The sequence below is a fragment of the Carassius gibelio genome, chromosome B3, assembly GCF_023724105.1.
Source record: "Carassius gibelio isolate Cgi1373 ecotype wild population from Czech Republic chromosome B3, carGib1.2-hapl.c, whole genome shotgun sequence".
NCBI classification, from domain to species: Eukaryota; Metazoa; Chordata; class Actinopteri; order Cypriniformes; family Cyprinidae; genus Carassius; species Carassius gibelio.
Genome location: NC_068398.1, coordinates 698,110 through 719,019, shown reverse-complemented (window position 1 = coordinate 719,019; position 20,910 = coordinate 698,110). Strand labels below are relative to the sequence as shown.

General features: G+C 41.6%; 1 protein-coding gene across 2 annotated transcripts; it reads left to right on the top strand.

The window, feature by feature from the left end:
• Positions 1–285: 285 nt before the first annotated feature.
• LOC127952193 (zinc finger protein 501-like) lies at positions 286–15,895 on the top strand. Of its 2 annotated transcripts, XM_052550593.1 has the most exons (3): positions 286–628; positions 1,776–1,897; positions 12,516–15,895. In XM_052550593.1, exon 3 carries the CDS (start codon positions 12,521–12,523, stop codon positions 13,703–13,705), a length of 1,185 nt encoding a protein of 394 aa, XP_052406553.1. In that variant the 5' UTR covers positions 286–628; positions 1,776–1,897; positions 12,516–12,520; the 3' UTR covers positions 13,706–15,895. The 2 variants fall into 2 exon arrangements, with proteins under 2 accessions (XP_052406553.1, XP_052406554.1); XM_052550594.1 differs by lacking the exon at positions 1,776–1,897.
• The last annotated feature ends 5,015 nt before the right edge of the window (positions 15,896–20,910 follow it).

Here is a 20,910-nt window from a genome sequence, read left to right as displayed (position 1 = left end):
TCTGCTGACTGCGCATGCACCTTCCCAAATCGACAAGGCTTTTTTCAGTGAACCGTGTTTGTGAACAGGTTTGTCTAGTGTTTTCACAGGATATTTGAACTCTGTGGCCATTCCTTTTTGTTGTAATTTATTTTTCTATCCTTTTCCTTTTCTTTTTAATGCTATTTTTGATAAAATATATTGTATGTTATTGTTCTTAAAAAAAAAAAAAAACTCTGGAGGGTAAAGTACACGTTTTTTGTTCACCTTATTCTGTTCGCCTCCATTCGTGGGCGTGAAAAACAACCCACGGCAACAGCTTTTAAAGTTGCCCAGTTCCGAGGGAAACCGGCGGAGTTGGCAACAGAGTGGAGGTGACGTATTTCCGGTTCGAGAGAGCTGACTGACCCACGGTCTCCAGCCAGACTCTATTGTCCGAGTCCAGTGTTAGTGTAACTTTCTGCCTTCACTGATCTCACCCAGTCCTCCTCGATTCACGGAGTTACACACAGACAACAGTTTCTGCAGTTTATATGTAGAAGTAGATTTCTGACCAACTTTTCCCACCTTTGATGTAGAGGCTACTTTCTGCTGTGAAGTCATTGTGTGATAAAGCTTTCGGACGCAGATGCATCGAGTCTGAGGAGAGGTGAGCAATATTTCACACAGAAACACAAACACCACACACATTTTCCACGTTTGGAGAAATAATGTGTCTCTTATTGAATGTCTCGTGAATAGAAAACCTGCGCGCTCGCGCTACAATAATGCCCTGTCTGTCTAATCTGTAATATCCAACGTCGAACCAACTTTATATCGGTTCCGTTCGCATTCCACTCACTGATCACTAGACAATATATAATCTACAATGCGCGAGCGCGAATCTCTCCGAGCTCAAACACACGCTGCTCGCGCCCGGAGAGAGTGCGCGCGCTTAAAATGTATATGGATATTTTTAAAATGGATATTTTCCCCCATATCATTCAATATTGATGTTTATCATGGTGTTCGTTTACCATGAATAAAATGCTTTCTACGTGTTTGTTAGACCTTAGTTTGTTCACGACACAATTCCACAGAGGAACTACGGTTTAATTGAGGGATCCATGAAATGCATTTTATTTCCCCTAAATTCTGTTTTCCATTTGATTTAATATGAATTCTGTGTGTTATGATTCAGCACAAATGCATCAGAAAAATGGTGTCTAGTAAAGTGAAATAATAAAACTTGAACAATTTAATCTATCTTTTAAAATGTAATCAAATGAAAATGACAATAAAACAGTGTTTTCATTTAATCTCATCAGAAAAGATACTGCACACCAGAACTGTATAAATTAATAATAATTAATAAATTGGTTGTATGATATTCCCTAAAAATATCATCATTACTTTGAGACTTACAGTAGTAATCTAGTCGGTCATAATTTCAAGTTAAACTGTACTTTTATTGTGACGGATTGTCATGAAGGTCTTTCAGTTTTAGTTTTTGTTTCAGCGTGTATTTGACAGTAATTTTTCTCAAAAGAAACTGCATAAAGCTGGTGAAGTGACTCTCTGAGCATCTCTGGAGATGAAGTTCATGTGTTCTCTTCCTCATATATTGAGACACTGAGTCACGTGTGTTTGAGTTTGTGTATCAAACTATTCCATGATCCATTCACTCAGAGACACAGAACATGCAGACACATGCACTGACTGGCTGCTGTAACATCTATTTCTGTTGTGTGATGGGATGTAAGATTAATCCACATTGAGTAACATTCAAGTAACATTCAGTAACATTGTTGATTCAGGGTTAGCATCATCTGGGGTCCTCTGAGGGTCAGCATCATCTCTTCTCAGGGGTTTTGGATCCAGACTGGAGCTTGTGTAAATCCTAGTTACCACGGGATGAAGATCATATTTTCTTGACCTGGTAAGGACTCTAGCTGCTGCATTTTGTTCTACCTGTAGCTTGTTTATTGACGAAGCAGGACAACCACCTAGAAGTGCATTACAATAGTCCAGTCTAGAGGTCATGAATGCATGAACTAGCTTTTCTGCATCAGAAACAGATAACATGTTTCGTAGCTTGGCAATGTTTCTAAGATGGAAGAATGCAGTTTTTGTAACATTGGAAATATGATTTTCAAAAGACAAATTGCTGTCTAATATAGCACCCAGATTTCTGACTGTAGAGGAAGTAACAGTACATCCGTCTAGTTGCAGATTGTGATCTACAAGATTCTGTGTAGTGTTTTTTGGTCCAATAATTAATATCTCTGTCTTATCCGAATGTAATTGGAGAAAATTATTGGTCATCCAATCTTTTACAATAATCTTTCAGTAAACGCAAGTCCTAATGCATCATTTGCATTATCAACGTGAATATTAAAATCTCCCATGATTAGCGCCTTATCAACTGTAACTAGAAGGTCTGAGAGGAAATCTGCAAATTCTTTTAGGAATTCTGTATACGGCCCTGGTGGTCTATACACAGTAGCCAGAGCAAGAGATACATTAGATTTCTTTTGCATGTCTGACAGTGTAACATTTAGCACAAGTATTTCAAAAGAGTTAAACCTGTATCCTGTTTTCTGGGTAACATTGAGAATATCACTATATATTTTTGACCAGTCTGACGGGGCTCATGCTTATAACAGTAGTTTGGTGGAGTCGACTCATTTAGACCAAAATCATCATTTGGTTTTAGCCAGGTTTCAGTCAAGCAGAGTAAATCAAAACTATTATCTGTGATCCTTTCATTTACAATAACTGCTTTGGGTGTGAGTGATCTAATATTTATGAGCCCAAACTTTAAGATCCTACATTAAATTTATATTTTGACCTCACTATTCGGGGAACAGACACAGTCTCAATAGATTGTACAGTGCAAGTACTTTTATCATTTAAGTGGGTGGAACAAAAGTCATCATAATAGTTATTTGAGAATTGTCTTACTAGACACATGGAGCGAAGCGTCCTGGAGATGTTGTCAGAAAGCAGCTCCGACTCTGCTGGGGTGCAGGCCATCAGCGCGAAACAGAAAAGATTCCAGTTATTAACAAATAGCAGTTTCTGTTCTTTACACCATGACAACAACCGTTCATCTAAAGCAACAAGTCTACTGAACCTTTCGTGTCCTCGTTGATAAGGAGTGAAGGTGATCGCGTCCTGGGTGCACTGGGCCTGTGCAGAGAAACACACGGAGTAGACGTGGTGGGAGTGTTAACAGCACGCTGTATACTTACACCGAACTTGTGAGCGTCAGCCCGGGATGATTCCAGCGCAGCTCTTCGCTCTCTCAGCTGGGCCTGCCTCTTCTCCAGGTCTCGAATCCTCCAACGTGTCCTCGCCTGCAATCAAAGTTAGACATTCATCCACCATTAAAGCAAGTAACATTGAGTACAGCAATGGTAATGTGTGTGAATAGAGTATTAGCAATGCAAGCGCAGTTAGCAGCAACCACGCTTGCTGATGCTAACAGGCTATAAGCTAATAACGGACCCGGGAGATCAAAATAAAACTAGTGATATCGAAGCGCTCTGATTGTTTTTGCTGTAGAATACAATAGATGATATATTCGCACCTTATAGAAACGGACACGATGGTGTATAAAATTTTTTTAAGATAAAATTAGTCAGTAAAAATAATATAGTGATGGAGCTCAAATGCAGTACAGACGCCAACAACCGCAGAGATACACGGGTGCCATCCCATAAATAGCTTTATATGTTAAAATCAGTGTTTTGAATTCAATACGTGCTTGTATTGTCAGCCAGTGTAAATCAGAGAGTACTGAGTGGTTGTATGTCAATAACAGGGCGGCTGAATTTCGTATATATTGTAATTTTTTTATTTATTTATTTGGGAAACCAAGAGAGAGCGCATTGCAATAATCAAGCCTCGATGTAATAAAAGGCAAGTATAAGCCTTTCTGCATCTAGCAAATGGTCGCAGTCTAGCAATATTTCTAAGGTGGAAAAATTCAATCTTTGATACCTTTTTAATATATGCATTGAACATAGGTTCAGAGTCAAAGATAACGCCAAGATTACGCACTTGAAGAGATGGAGTAACCAAGTGCTTGACTGTAGTCAACTCTGAAATATTAAAGGGGGGGTGAAATGCTCGTTTTCACTCAATATCCTGTTAATCTTGAGTACCTCTAGAGTAGTACTGCAAAGAGTCTTTAGTTTTATTATATTCATAAAAGAAAGATAGTCTGTACCGTTTTTTCCCAGAAAAACACGACCGGCTGGAGGCGTGACGTGTGGGCGGAGCTAAAGAATCACGAGCGGCAGTAGGCTTTTGCGTTGAGAGCTTTTGGAAGCTGTGACATTACCGTGAGGAAAAAACAAAACAAACCATGGGTAACAGTCAGATTCAGCGTATATTTATGATCCAGAATCAGATCCAGAGGCTGAAATTTAACAAGAGCATCAGCAACGACGTCTCTATGTGGTATGTACTGAAACTGTATATATTTGCTTAGCGGTTTTGGAAAATGACTAAGTTCCACTTTATGTCATCATTTTTTTTTTTTTCAAGCTGTACATGTGGAAAGTGCAGTTTGATGCCAACATCACATGTTGTTTACTTGATGTGCTTACACGCCGATAGCTAAGTTAACAACACAGAGATATTTGAAGCACTTTTACTCGTGCAGTTTGATGACAACATCGCATGTTGTTTACTTGATGTGCTTACGCGCCGATAGCTAAGTTAACAACACAGAGATATTTGAAGCAGTTTTACTCACCGCCTGCGGTTCCAACACACGATCGTGACCCTTTTTCGTTGGGATTGCATTATCCTTAAGAAATGAACGATATGCAAATCCGGCGTCAAACTGGGCCTTGTTTGTAAAACAAGCATCTTCGAAATGCAGGGAACAAACAAAAACACTTGCACAACTCCATTGATGCTCTGTAAAAATAAACTCCATCCACTGGTCCCTTAATGCTGTTTTTTTTTTTTGGTAATCTGTGCAGGGTTGTCTTGCCCTGGCAACCAAAAACACCAAAACACGTCTTTGGTGACATTTCGCGACGCTCTCGCTCTGATCAGTGAATGTTGTGCTCTCAGTGCTCTGCTCTACGGGAGCGTGCGCTCTTCCGGCAGAAGCGCTCCATCTAACGTCACACAGAGCCATACTCGAAAAAAACTTTCCGAAACTTGTGACAAACCGGAATGTACAACGTACAACTTAATTTTTTAAACTTTGTTAAAGAGTTGGATTCCCATGCTAAACATGGACAGTGTCAAAAACTCAGTATGCATCAAATAGCATTTCACCCCCCCCCCCCCACCCTTTAAGTCTGAGTAAAGATTTTCATATTCAAAAAGAAGTTCTTTTTTTTCTTGGTTAAGCTTAAAACAATTATCATGCATCCAGGCTTTTATCGCATCGAGGCAGGTGCGCTAAGGGCTGTAATCGCAAGATTAGGATCAGGGTGCATGCTGTTATAGATCAGCGTATCATCATCAACATAACAATGAAAACCTAAACCAAACTGACAAATTATGTCATCCAGAGGCAACATTTAGATGCTAAATTAGAAGGACAGCAGCTTGTGAGTGTTTTGTCTTGTTTTCTCATCAGACTAGTGTGTGATCATCATTGCTAGGCAAGTTTTAGGGTTTAAATTGTGTGTCTTACCCTGGTTAATACGTGCTGAAAGTGGCGCTTGGTTTTGCATTTGCCTATCGCGGGACTGCCTGGTTTCGATCTGCTAAATAGCGAGGCGTGTCCAGCTGACTTCAATCACAGGTAATCAGGCTAATACAAAGCACTAGGTTTCACCGCGGCAGCGGTCGCGGCAACCCTCGTGTGATCCCTCCTCGTGTGAAGACCGACGAGTGTAAAGACAATCGACTCTACCTGCGCGACTCCACCGAGCAGGGACACCGACGGGGCACTTGAGTATTGCTTTTCTCTTTATTTACTTTTTGTATAGCCTCTCAAATATCTTACACTTGTAGTCACTATGTGCTTTCAGATCTCTACTATCACTACTAACACTCGGAGAGCACGCTATGTACGTCGCAGGAAGGCCTGTCTGACAAACCTACGCCATGTCCCTCTGACCTCTACTACTATGCTCTCTATTCCAGTTGGTCTCTGGAACTGCCAGTCTGCAGTTAACAAAGCAGACTTCATTTCCTCTATTGCTACCCATTCCGGACTCAACCTCATGGCACTGACCGAGACTTGGATCAAACCTGAAGATACTGCCACCCCTGCAGCACTCTCTACTAATTTCACTTGTTCCCACACTCCTCGTACCACTGGGAGGGGTGGAGGTACGGGTCTCCTTATATCCAAAGAATGGAAATTTGAACTTCAGCCATCATCTACAGGTACTGGTTCATTTGAATCACATGCCATTACTGTAACCCACCCTGTTAAAATTCACTTTGTGGTCATTTATCGGCCTCCAGGTCCACTGGGAAACTTCTTGGAGGAGTTGGATGTGCTGCTATCAAACTTTCCTGAAGATGGTACTCCTCTGGTACTGCTTGGTGACTTCAACATCCACTTAGATAAACCCCAGGCTGCTGACTTCAAAACTCTGCTCACCTCATTTGATCTCAAGCTAGTGTCCACTACAGCGACTCACAAATCGGGCAACCAACTTGACCTCATCTACACGCGCTGTTGCTCTGTGGACACCACTTCAGTTACTCCACTGCACACATCTGATCACTTCCTCATTACTGCTAACCTAGCACTTACTCCTGAAGTGGCACACACTCCAACGCAGGTCACCTTTCGACGGAACCTACGCTCACTCTCTCCATCTCACCTATCTGCTGTGGTTTCATCCTCTCTTCCACCATTCCCTCAGTTTTCTGCTCTGGACATTAACAGTGCTACGGACACTCTTTGCTCCACTTTAACATCTTGCTTGGACAACTTTTGCCCACTGTTGTCTAGACCAGCACGCACTGCCCCATCTGCCCCCTGGCTGTCCGAGGTTCTCCGAGAACATCGCTCTAAACTCAGGGCTGCAGAGAGGAAATGGCAGAAATCAAAAAACTCTATGGACCTCAGTGTGTATCAATCTCTCCTCTCTTCCTTCTCTGCAAATGTCTTCACAGCTAAAACATCCTACTACCACAACAAAATTAACAGCTGCTGTGATGCTCGGACACTCTTCAAGACTTTCTCTTCTCTTCTTAATCCGCCGCCTCCACCTCCTCCATCGACTCTTACAGCGGACGACTTTGCAGCTTTCTTCACAAATAAGACAAGATCCATCAGTGACCAATTCTCCACACCGCAGACTGAGGAAAACTTCACAATGACCGATGCACACTCTTTATCCTCCTTCTCCCCACTCTCAGAGATGGACGTCTCCAAAATTCTCATGTCCAATCATCCTACTACTTGTCCACTTGATCCTATCCCCACTCACCTCCTTCAAGCGATCTCTTCTTCAGTCATACCTTCACTTACTCACATTATCAACTCTTCTCTTCAATCTGGAATATTTCCCTTAGCATTCAAGCAGGCTCGGGTAAGCCCACTGCTCAAGAAACCATCTCTAAATCCAGCGCTTCTTGAAAACTACAGACCGGTATCCCTGCTTCCATTCATTGCAAAGACACTTGAGCGGGCTGTGTTCAACCAGCTTTCTATGTTCCTTGGACAGAACAACCTCCTGGACAGCAACCAATCTGGCTTCAAAAGTGGCCACTCAACTGAGACTGCTCTGCTCTCGGTTACTGAAGCCCTGCGACTAGCAAGAGCAGCTTCAAAATCCTCGGTACTCATCTTACTGGACCTGTCTGCTGCTTTTGACACTGTTAATCACAAGATTCTCCTGTCCACCCTCAGAAAGATGGGAATCTCTGGAACTGCTCTCCTGTGGGTTAAGTCCTACCTCTCTGACAGATCATTCAGTGTGTCTTGGAGGGGTGATGTTTCAAAGTCACACCACCTTGCTACTGGGGTTCCTCAAGGCTCAGTACTTGGACCACTTCTCTTCTCCATCTACATGACATCTTTAGGATCTGTCATTCAGAAGCATGGCTTTTCTTATCACTGCTATGCTGATGACACCCAACTCTACTTCTCATTCCAGCCTGATGACCCGACGGTAGCTGCTCGCATTTCAGCCTGTCTGAGTGACATTTCTAGCTGGATGAATGACCATCACCTTCAGCTTAACCTTACAAAGACTGAACTACTGGTGATTCCAGCTAACCAATTGATTCATCACAACTTCTCTATACAGCTAGGCTCGTCAACCATAACTCCTTCGAGGACAGCCAGAAACCTAGGAGTTGTGATGGATCATCAATTAAGCTTCACTGACCACATTGCTACAACGACCCGGTCCTGCAGGTTTGCCTTATACAACATTAGGAAGATTAGACCCTTCCTGTCAGAGCAAGCAACCCAACTTCTTGTCCAAGCTCTTGTTCTCTCCAGACTGGACTATTGTAATGCTCTCCTGACTCTTCCTGCATGTACTGTCAAGCCCCTGCAAATGATCCAGAATGCAGCAGCGAGGGTTGTCTTCAATGAGCCAAAAAAAGCTCATGTTACTCCTCTCCTCATCAGGTTACACTGGCTACCAGTAGCTGCTCGCATCAAATTCAAGGTACTGATGCTTGCCTACAAGACAACCACTGGCACGGCACCAACTTACCTAAACTCACTGGTTAAATCCTATGTGCCCTCAAGAAGTTTGCGTTCTGCAAGTGAACAACGCCTTGTGGTGCCATCCCAAAGAAATTCAAAATCACTCTCACGGACCTTTTCCTGGACTGTGCCCAGCTGGTGGAATGACCTCCCAATCTCAATTCGTACAGCTGAGTCTTTACTCATTTTCAAGAAACATCTAAAAACTCATCTTTTTCGCCTGCACCTAACCTACTAACACCAGTACTTTTCCTTTTCTTGTCTCTTTTTTCATTTAATAAAAAAAAAAAAAAAAAAAAAAAAAAAATTATATATACCTGGCTCTGCGTTCTATACTAGACTAACTGAGACTTGTCATGGCACTTGTATTCTGTTGTTGTTCTCTTGTTGACCTGACTGCTTCTATTGTTCTCATTTGTAAGTCGCTTTGGATAAAAGCGTCTGCTAAATGATTAAATGTAAATGTTAAATGTAAATTAGATGGGACCAAGCACAGACCCCTGTGGGACAGATATACAGACCGTCTTTCAAGAAGGACCGCTTGTGATATAGTGTCAAAAGCAGACGTGATGTCTAACAATACCAAAATACTACAGACACCCATATCAGCAGAAATGAGAAGATCATTTACAACCCGAACGACAGCAGTCTCAGTACTATGGCCTGATCTAAATCTGGACTGAAATGGTTCTAGGAGATTGTTGATAGACAGATATCGCTGTAACTAGAGCTGTAGTCAAGTCCAGCTTTGTCGAGTCCAAGTCAAGTCCAAGTCCAGGACTAGTCGAGACCGAGTCCAAAGAGGTTCAAGTCCAAGTCCAAGACCGAGTCCAAATGAAAGAAAAAAGGGTCCTCTTCAAGACCACATACTTAACTACTGGTAAAGTTTCTGATGTGAGAGAAAGCATATCTCATATTCTAAGAAAATCATTTTACATTATTATTTGTAATGATCAAAAAGAATGTGCAAAGTAACCACTCTCTAGGACTCTCTCTCCAAACTACATCCTGGATGACCAATGTCCTGAAAAGTTTAGCTCCAACTGGCCTTAAAACACCTGGAAGATTAGTGTGTCTAGTAAGAGCTTGATTAGGTTCAAGTGTGTATAATTAGGGTTAAAGCTAACAGGGGCGTTAAACAAGATCCCGGGCCCTATGCATAGGCAGTCCTGATGGGCCCCCATGGCCCCCACCCATGAAAATATCCAGGTAAAAAATATATATTTCAGATTCATACTTTTCAAGGGCCCTCTCTTCCTTTGGGGCCCTGGTAATGAGTACTGGTTTTACCCCCAGTCCGACCCTGGGAGCTAAACTTGGATAAACAAACAAAGTTTGTACTTTATTTTTGTTGACATTATATCTGTGGTCAAAAATGTATATGACTATGCCTTGGCACATTGCACAGACACACGCAAAGCCCGGGATATGACAAATGCGTGCAGCAAGGCTAGAATGGATACGTTTGGCTCTACTGGACATGCGCACATAAATACAGCAAATTTTTGCATAGATTAGTCCAGCGCTGTCAGAAACAATCGACTACTCCAGCATGCATTAACCATAATGCATACAAAGTGTTTGCAAGTACGACGTGAATTTTAGAATTACAATATTGCGTGTAGCTTTTACTATATGACCTTATCTATGTTGCATGTAAAAATAAAATGTGTTATGTAATAATTAGGGTTGTGCCTGAAGCTGAATACCTTATTCGGAATGGCACAGATAATGGCTTAAAAAACGAATAACGCACAAGGAATAATTCTGCCTGAATACTCGGCTGAAGCTGACACAGTCTGGTGTTTGCTAGATAACAGGTGAGCCAGGGGATCAGCGCCAGAAGTGAATGAATGTAAACTTTATGAGTGAAAAGAATGCAATTCAAACACCGCATTGTTGTCGCCTCTCTGTGCATCTCTCAGAAATCAGAGCGTTGCAAGAGTAATTTTACCTATAATAATACATCATAGCTACACGTTATATTATTTGTATATATTTAAAAGGCAAATATTGAAAGCTTAGGCTACCATGATACGAATGAATGGAATAAGCACAGCGCGCTCACCAATCAAACAGCAGCGTTGCGCATCTCAGTCTCTCAAAAACCAAATCAGATCTCTCTCAAGAGTAGGCTAATAATCAGCTTAGATACGGATACATTGTCTACTTGTCCTACATGTTTGCATCTTTACCTTTTGCTGGTTTGCACGGCACACACACATCTGTTTAGTGAAGTTCATTAACATTAAGACTCGCTCAAAGTGTTCTGCGTAATGAGAATGTGTGCATTGAATAGATTCAGTCGTGTTCAAATGATCACTAAACATTTGTCATGACATCTCTCTGCTTGCATGATAAATATTATTTTAGAAATTAATAATTATTTCAGTTTAACACGACATACTTGTTCAGTGATAGCTACGAAAAAATATATAAAAAGTCATAACAGTCTTATCAAGTAACTGTACGATGTTGTATCCGAATGCAGATAGGAAAAAATTTGTGATTGTTACAGATACAAATACTGGCTGTTACATGAAAATGTAAATATGTAATGTCATATATGAATTTACATATGTAATTGTTGCATAAGGCTATACATTAATACGCGTTTATTGATAAAAAAAAAAACTATTTAATGTGTTTTCATTTACAATAGCATGAACCACGAGTATAGCCGAGTAACTCAAGCATTTTTTATTTAAAAAAATCGACTAGTAGAAATCAGTAGTCTTGCAACCCCTATACTGTACAACAATAATTAGTTTTTCGTTATTGTAAAGGATACGTTTAAGGCTATCTAGGTGTAGACGTAAATAAAACACAATCTAACAGGTAGAAAATTAAATTAGAAACATCTAAACTTTTCAGGTCGCAGTAAGTCCACCGCTGGTCATGCACATCCTTTCCCGGAACAATACTGAAAGCTAAGATGGAGAAACAGAAGATCATAGTTGTACAAGGATAGCCATTTTTTAAATGAATCTATTAGCAGAGCTACTGCAAGAGATTTAAGTGCTGGAAATCCATTGATTCTTTGCTGAAACTTCTGCGTCATCATGGAGAGCGGGTCATGGTTGCCCAGCAACAGCAGACGCCACTGGAGCGCAAGCGTGGTTTTGTTTTGAAGGAGAATTATTTTTTTTTATTTTTTTTGGACTCGGTCGAGACCAACTAGAAGACTTGGCGAGTTCAATGGCCAAGTCCGAGACAAGTCCTAGTGCAAATTCAACGAGTCCGAGACGACAGAAAAAATGTCTCGAGTCCGGACTCGAGTCCAAGACCGGACTCGAGTACTACAGCCCTAGCTGTAACTGGCCAGCTACAACTCGTTCGAAGACCTCAGATAGAAAAGGTAGATGGGCGATAGGCCTATAGTTAGACAGATTCTCCATATCACAACAAGCCTTTTTTGGGACTGGTGTGATGGCAGCTAACTTAAGGGCCGAAGGGACCTGACCAGTTAATAACGACTTTATTCAATAATTCCTTTGTCAATTGTCTCCTCTGTGTCTCTCCATATCACCATGCTGCATATCCTCTTCTGTGTCATAAAGCACTTCATATAACCCAGATTTCACGTCTGATGGCAGATGGAGTATTCTGACGACGACTTTCATACATTTTATGGACCTTGACACTGTTATTTTTCTTGGCAGTCTTTGAGACAGTCTCATGGAGTTTATACAAGACTATATAACCAAGGTGGCAAACGTCAGTCCTGCAGAGTTTTTGAAAAATAATCTACCTCATTCATTGATGAATGAAAAAGTTTCAGGGAGATGTATATATAAACTTGATGTATTTATAAACCTGCATCAAAATGATCAGACTGTTGTATAGCAATTGTCACTTTTCTTTTCTTTTTTTAAATAAACAATTTTTACTTTTATTTCAGAGTTGATGGAAGAAAATGAGAAGCATGAAGAATTGAGTGAAGTTGAGAGAAAAAATCAATTCAGAACTGAAAAAAAACCTTTGAGTTGCTGTCAAACTCAGAAAGTTTTAAAGAAAAGAAGAGCCCAGAAATCTTTCTCCTGTACTCAGTGTGGAAAGAGATTGACATGCAAACATCATCTTGATCTTCACATGAGGATTCACACGGGAGAGAAACCTTACAAGTGTTCACACTGTGACAAGAGATTCAGAGAATTAGGAAACCTGAAAACACACGAGATGAGCCACACTGGTATTAAACCGCACACTTGTGATCAGTGTGGGAAGAGTTTCTCACGATCAGCAAGTCTTAAGTTACACATGAACATCCACACTGGAGAGAAACTGTACACATGTGATCAGTGCGGAAAGAGTTTCACAATAAAAGGAAGCCTTACATCACACATGAGAGTTCATACTGGAGAGAAACCGTTCACTTGTGATCAGTGCGGAAAGAGTTTCTCACTATCAGAAAGTCTTAAGTTACACATGAACATCCACACTAGAGAGAAGCTGTACACATGTGATCAATGCGGGAAAACATTTTTGAGAGATTCAGTCCTGAAAACACACCTGAGAGTTCATACAAAGGAGAAACCACATTCATGTCATTTGTGTGGAAAGAGTTTTTCATTAATACAAAGTTTGAAAGGACATCAGAAAATACATTCTGCTGTGAGAGAGTACATGTGCTTTGAGTGTGAAAAGACTTTTACTACTGCACAGTGTTTAAAACTACATGAGAGGATTCACACTGGAGAGAAACCTTACAAGTGTTCACACTGTGATAAGAGATTCAGTCAGTCAGGACACCTGAAAGAGCATGAGAGGATTCACACTGGAGAGAAACCTTACAAGTGTTCAAACTGTGACAAGACATTCAGTCAGTCAGGACACCTGAAAGAGCATGAGAGGATTCACACTGGAGAGAAACCTTACAAGTGTTCACACTGTGATAAGAGATTCAGTCGATCAGGAGACCTGAAACTACATGAGATGATCCACACTGGAGAGAAACCTTACCGGTGTTCACACTGTGACAAGAGATTCAGTGTGTCATCAAGTCTGAAAAAACATGAAAGGATTCACACTGGAGAAAACCTTACAAGTGTTCAAACTGTGACAAGAGATTCAGTCGGTCAGGAGACCTGAAAACACATGAGAGGATTCACACTGGAGAGAAACAAGTGTTCACACTGTGACAAGAGATTCCGAGATTTAGGAAACCTGAAAAAACATGAGAGGATTATTACTGGAGAGAAACCTTACAAGTGTTCACACTGTGACATGAGATTCATTCATTCATTCAAGTCTGAAAACACATGAGAGGATTCACACTGGAGAGAAACTGTACACATGTGATCAGTGCGGGGAGAGTTTTAGAAAAAAAGGAGACCTTACATCACACATGAGAGTTCATACTGGAGAGAAACCGTTCACCTGTGATTAATGTGGAAAGAGTTTTTCACACTCATTAAACTTTAAGCATCATATGAACATTCACACTGGAGAGAAGCTGTACACGTGATCAATGCAGGAAAACATTTTTGAGAGTGAAAATACATCATAAAATACATACTGGTGTGAGAGAGTACAGTACATGTGCTTTAAGTGTGAGAATATACGTGTACTTCAGCAAACTGTTTGCAACTCCATTAGAGGATCCACACTGGAGAGAAACCTTACAAGTTTTCACAATGTGACAAGAGATTCAGTCAGTTATCAAGTCTGAAAACACATGAGAAGATCCACACTGGAGAGAAACCATATCAATGCACTGCATGTGGGAAGTGTTTGCTTTCTTCATTGGCATACAGAAATGTTGTAAACAATGTTACTGTCACTCAGCTATTTAGATAGACCCCACAGAAGAAATTCATAACATAACATACCCTTCGGGTTTAGTGTAGGCTAACTAACTTAACACCGAGTTACTGAACCTGCATTCCACATGTTTCGTGAGACCAAACAAGGACAGATACAACGAGGAGAGAGATTTATTTTGACTGTGTCAGTCTCTGCAGTCCTTCTATGAGTTCCTCCTCTTCATGGTCCACCTTTCAGTTGATCTTCCAGAGAAGGATCTGGCCTAACACAAAACACTTGGGATGGATTCATTTGGTTTCATTTGCACAGACTAAAATAAAAAATATTAATTTAATATTATGTAACTGCAAATATATATACTTCAAAACTTGTTCAGCAGTGTAATGTAAACACGGAAATATCCACGTGTAAATGTGAGCAGCTCTGTACAGGAGGAACTGCACTGATTCTCAACTCTGAATAGTGGGCTGTCAGTAAAGTATGAATGGGAGTCCTTTAAAACAATCTGTGAAGAGAATTACATTGGGTTACATATTTTACTGAATTCAGAAACATTTAGAATTGCTTTCAATTGCATTTTAAATGGTTACATTGTAAATTAAACTATATTTAAAATAAATTATGAGGAATAATTAATATTCTAGATAATGTTAAAGAAATGCCAGTAGATTGTAAAGAGAACAGTGATATTTCAAAGGATGTCCCTATCCCTCTTTACCACTTCTGATCTTGTTTGCTTTTTACTGAACAGCTTTATCATATTTGTGTAAGGGATCCCTGGAAATATTAAATATTAACAATTAATTAAAGCTTCAGGTTGTGACAGTGATACGTGTTTTCCTGATTAGCCGTTAATCTCTATCTTTAGTGGAGTATCTTCTACTTTCAGGTGGAGCGGCGTTTACCATATCAACATTATATAGAAAAATAATGTGCCAAAATTCTAAAATCTTTTGAAGATATCGCTGAACTTTTTACCACAGTAAGTGTGAAATTCTGTAACGACTGGTGAAAGGATTGGCAGGAAGCAAGTGCGAGTGATTTTTAATGAAATAAATAAACAAGGCACATGAAGACAGGAACACAGGTGATACTTGTCCGGGAAGATGCAGGTGTACAGAGGATCCGGAGTGCGGTGGTGAGTTGGCAACAGGAGAGGGTGACACAGGTACTGCGGGGAAGCGAGATTCTGACTTACATTTTTTATCTTAGTTTTCATTATTGACTTAAAATGAGACAAATGTGCTATTATTTCAATCTCAAATCTGATATTTATCAGTTCAGATCGTTTTTTAAAGCTTTGATAACTAGCAGAAGACACCAACCAGTTTTAAACTGCAGTTGCACACTGATTTATACTATTTACTTTCATTTGAATGAGAAATGATGAGAAACAGGTGAATAAAGACTGACAGTCAATATTTAATGTTCATAAATGATTATTTCAGGACATGTCAAACATTTTTACTCGTTTATGTGGGTCGTCCCAAGTTTCAATGTGTTTGTCAAACTCAAATCAGATCATCTGTAACTCTTAAAATTCTTATTTATTTAGAAAAAAAAAAATTGTTTTATGAACAAAAAATATTAAGTTTGTCTTGTATATTTTTTAATTTGATCAGATAACGTTTTAGTGATCATGTTACAACGTGCCCCTCAGATGTTATAATGTACCCCACCTATGGGGCATGTTGTCACATTTCACTTCACTTTTTTGGGGGTAAATAAAGAAAAACATATATACTGTAATTATGTAATGAAGCAACATATTTGTACTGGACAAGTGTAAAATTACTGAGGATAAATAATTGATTTACACAAACTGAGAAAGTTTGCTCGCTCTCCTCTAGTGTGTACACAGAGTGCTGTGCTTAATAATTTGCTGTGCTTTCATAAGACAAGTCAAGTCACCTTTATTTATATATTTAAACAAAATACATTGCATCAAAGCAACTGAACAACATTCATTAGGAAAACAGTGTGTCAATAATGCAAAATGATAGTTAAAGGCAGTTCTACCAGAAAAACTCGGGAGATAAAATGATGTACGAAGCAAGCATAATTATAAATTTATTTGGCGGAAGGCCCCGTCCATGGTTCGTAATCCGAGGGTAGCGGATCTGCATTTCCTGCCTGAAGACAAAGGCAGGGGCGCAGCCGACCCCCCTGGAAGGTAAGGACAGGACCATCCTGGTGGTGGTGGGGAGGGTGGAGGTTGTTGTCGCGTTGGGATCTTGTCGTGTCGGCATCTGCGAATTCAAACATGTGTAAGTACGATCTTTTTTACCGAAGTATAAAGACGTGATTGGATAATGATAAAGGTAATTAGTGATGAAGTAATTGAGTCTTCCTGGCAGAACTTAGGCTAAAGCTTCCATTTCATGTCACGGTTGGTAAACCGTGATCTCTGGGTTTTGCACTTTGTGGTGAAGTCTGTGTGTTTCGCGTCTACACTGATTAGTTTGTGGGCGTCTCCGTTAATTGTCATCAGCAGCAGCTGTCACTCATTACTCTCTCCCTATATATTGGCTTGTCTCACGTCTTGTGTTTGTGAGAACGTTCTTTCATATCTGGTAACTGTTCTAAGCTTCTGTGTTGTTCTGCGTTGGATGTCCGTGTCTTCCCCCGGAACCTCATCCACTCTTCGCACCTCCACAAGCATCACCCCTACCTTCGGCTCGATTCCCCGCAGTTCCTGTGCCATCCTCTCCTGCTGCCAACTCACCATCACCATCCAGATTACTCACCGTCTCCCCACCATCTTGGATTGTCGTCTTCCCAGCATTGTTTTGAACTCTTGTTTGGTTGGTTTTCATTAAATTGTTCAACTCGCACTTGTTTCCAGCTCCTCCTTCACCCAGTCGTCAAAGAACGTTCTCACCTAAAATGGAAGCAGCGAGCACCACCTCTTTAACTGACTTTATTTACCACAGCGTCAATTGCCTGGATAAGCAGCAGGAGAGCATCTCTAACACCGGACGTGCTATCCAAGCTCTGGTGGCACAGGTGTCTGAGCTCACCCAGCAGATCCATCAGCTCACCTCTCCCACTGTGCCCATTGCACTGCCTGCGCCGCCCATCCCCCGGGAGACCCCCCAGGATCACTTCCGGCCAGAGCCGCGACTTCCGGCGCCAGAAAACTACTGCGGTGAGCCAGCTTTCAGCAGAACTTTCCTAAATAAGTGTTCCATGCAATTTGCCTTAAAGCCCCATACCTTCGCCACCGAGGAATCGAAAGTGGCGTTCACGCTAACTCTACTGTCCGGAAAGGCCGCCCTATGGGGGACGGCGGTGTGGAAGAACCAACATCCGTGTTGCGCCTCATTCCACACCCTCTCGGAGAAGATGCGGAGGGTCTTCTATCGAGCCGCGGCCGGCAGGAAAGCCACTCACCAGCTCTCAGACCTACATCAAGGGACCTCCTCGGTCACGGATTACTCCATTCAGTTCCACACCCTGGCGGCCGTGTGCCAGTGGAACGAGTCACAGTCATTGGGAGATCCCAAGGACTATGCTTGTACTGCAGAGGCTCAGGACATACCAACTATTCCTGCCCGTTAAAAGAGCCAGACCGTTAGTAAACATGAGGCTACTGTCGGGTGGGATCTCCGCTGGGAAGTCCTCAACAACATCATCGACTCTCCTTCCGGTGAAACTGCGGTGGGAGAATCACACACGACTGTCATGCCCTTATGGACTCCGGAGGCAAAGGTAATTTCATTGATTCAGTCCTTGCATGTCCCCTGAACAATCATGTCCTGGCTGTGTCCCATCCATGTCACCACACTCAATGGCCAGGAACTGCCTCACGTCACCCACTACACTGAACCCATCACTCTGCTCACTTCTGGCTATCATTGTGAAACCATATCCTTTTTCCTCATGGACTCCCCCGTAGCTCCCATTGTCTTAGGTCACCCCTGGTTAATGAAACATAATCCACGAGTGGATTGGGGTTCCAACTCAGTTACATTGTGGAGTGAAAGTTGTCATGAGTCTTGTCTGGTTTCTGCTTGTCCTGTTGTCCCTGTCTCTGTCTTTCAGAAGGAGAACATGGTATTGTCAAACCTGCCCGCTTAGTATCTGGACCTGAAGGAGGTGTTCAGTAAGTCCCGTGCTGCTTCTCTTCCTCCGCATCGTCCCTACGACTGTGCCATTGATATATTGCCAGGTAAGTCTCCGCCTAAAGGCAAATTATACTCTCTTTCTATTCCAGAGAGGGAGGCCATGGAGAAATACATTTCTGATTCCTTAGCATCTGGGTTCATCCGCCCTTCCTCTTCTCCATCGGGGGCGGGATTCTTTTTTGTGGGTAAGAAGGATGGTTTTCTGCGACCTTGTATTGATTACCGAGAGCTGAACAACATTACGATAAAGAACACCTATCCATTACCACTCATGTGTCAGCTTTTGAGAGGTAACAGGGAGCATCCGTATTCACAAAATTGGATTTGCGTAATGCTTATCATTTGGTCCGCATCAGGAAGGGGGATGAATGGAAAACCGCCTTTAATACCCCTCGAGGGCATTTTGAATACTTGGTGATGCCGTTCGTGCTCTCCAACTCGCCAGGGGTTTTCCAAGCACTCGTTAATGACGTGTTGAGAGATATGGTAGATCAATTTATATTAGGGATGCGCCGAATCCAGATTTTTGGGGTTCGGCCGAATACCGAATCCACTGTTTAAGATTCGGTCCAATCCGAAACTGAATACCAAATCCTACTCGCATCCTTATTCCATTATCACAGTAAAACACACCAATGAAGTAAAAAACGTCGACTGCAATGTATTTTTCATTTTATTTTATTTTAACTGTAAAAAAAGAAAAAAGAATAGGCAACATTATGCCAGGATGACAAGTGAGAAAAACTTTTTTGAAAATTACCAAGCTTATGCTTACCCAAGTAAACAACCAAAACCTTTCAATAAAAGTGTTTTTCTTTTCTTTTTAAAAATCAGAATATGTTTGGCGACTTAACTGAAATTAATCTAATTGAACATTAACTTAATAAACATGGATAGTAGGCTGTTTAGTTTTCGTTTTTAACAGTAGGACAGGCTACAATTAGAACAGTATCCAAATATTACGAAAAATATTACGTAAGATCACACACATCTCCTGGATAATTAAATTAACGTTAAATTAACAGGTGACAGCCGGTTGCGAGTTTAGGAACGAATGTCTCCAGCAGTACTGAAAAGTCTTTCACTGGGCACAGAGGAAGATTTTTGCCAGCAGTGGAAATCGCTGCTGGTTTGTCTTCCACCACTGAAGTGGATCCTCTCTAAGAGGAATCAAAGCCTCACCGAAAAAAAATGCTTATCTCCACGTCAGCACCCGATGTGTCTGGCTGGCTCTGTATTGCTACGGTATAAATCGTCCCAGTTTCCTGAACAATTTAGTTTAGAGCGAACTGTCGGGCCTTGTTCCTCCTCATATAAACACCTTCACCCAATCAACGGCCGCGTGACGTCGACGAGCGTAGCGCAATCCTAGGGTTCGGTTTGGTGGAAAAAAAAACCCGTCAAAAAGCCCAGTATTCGGCCGAATCCTGGATTCGGTGCATTCCTAGTTTATATATGTTTACCTGTATGACATACTGATTTTTTCTTCATCTCTCCAGGAACACGTTCAACACGTCAGACGAGTGCTCCAGACATTACTTGAGAATGTCTTTTTGTCAAGGCGGAGAAATGCGTATGCAATGTACAGTCTGTTCCCTTCCTAGGGTATATCGTCTCGTCTGAGGGAATATGTATGGACTCTGACAAAGTTAAGGCTGTGATAGATTGGCCATCTCCAGATTCCCGTAAGGCCCTAGAGCGGTTTCTGGGGTTTGCCAATTTCTATCTGCGTTTTATTCGCAATTTCAGCCAACTAGCCTCACCTCTGACAGCCTTGACCTCTCCCAGTACTCCGTTCAGGTGGTCGGACGCAGCTGAGACTGCGTTCACTAACTCAAAAGCTGCTTTGTTTCGGCTCCCATCCTTGTGGCCCCTGACCCCACACAACAGTTCATGGTGGAGGTTGACACATCAGAGGTGGGGGTAGGAGCAGTGTTGTCCCAACGTGCTGTCTCGGACGATAAGGTACATCGTTGCGCTTTTTTTTTTCTCTCCATCGATTATCTCCTGCTGAACGCATTTATGACATTGGAAACAGAGAGTTGTTGGCCGTCAAATTAGCTTTGGAGGAGTGGCGTCACTAGCTGGAAGGCTCAGGGGTAACTTTCATTGTTTGGACCGATCATAAGAATTTAGAATACAGCAGAACTGCCAAAAGACTCAATTCCAGGCAGGCTCGGTGGGCACTTTTTTTCGGTCGCTTTGATTTTACTTTATCGTACCGCCCGGGTTCCAAAAATGTCAAACCCAATTTTTTTTATCACATCTCTTTGATCCCTCCGCCTGCCCGGTGACTCCCGAGTGTATTTTACCTGAGAAAGTAGTGGTCTCAGCACTCGTATGGGAGGTTGAGTCGAAGGTCAAGACTGCCTTAGAAGGGGTAACGTCGCCGTCCGGTTGTCC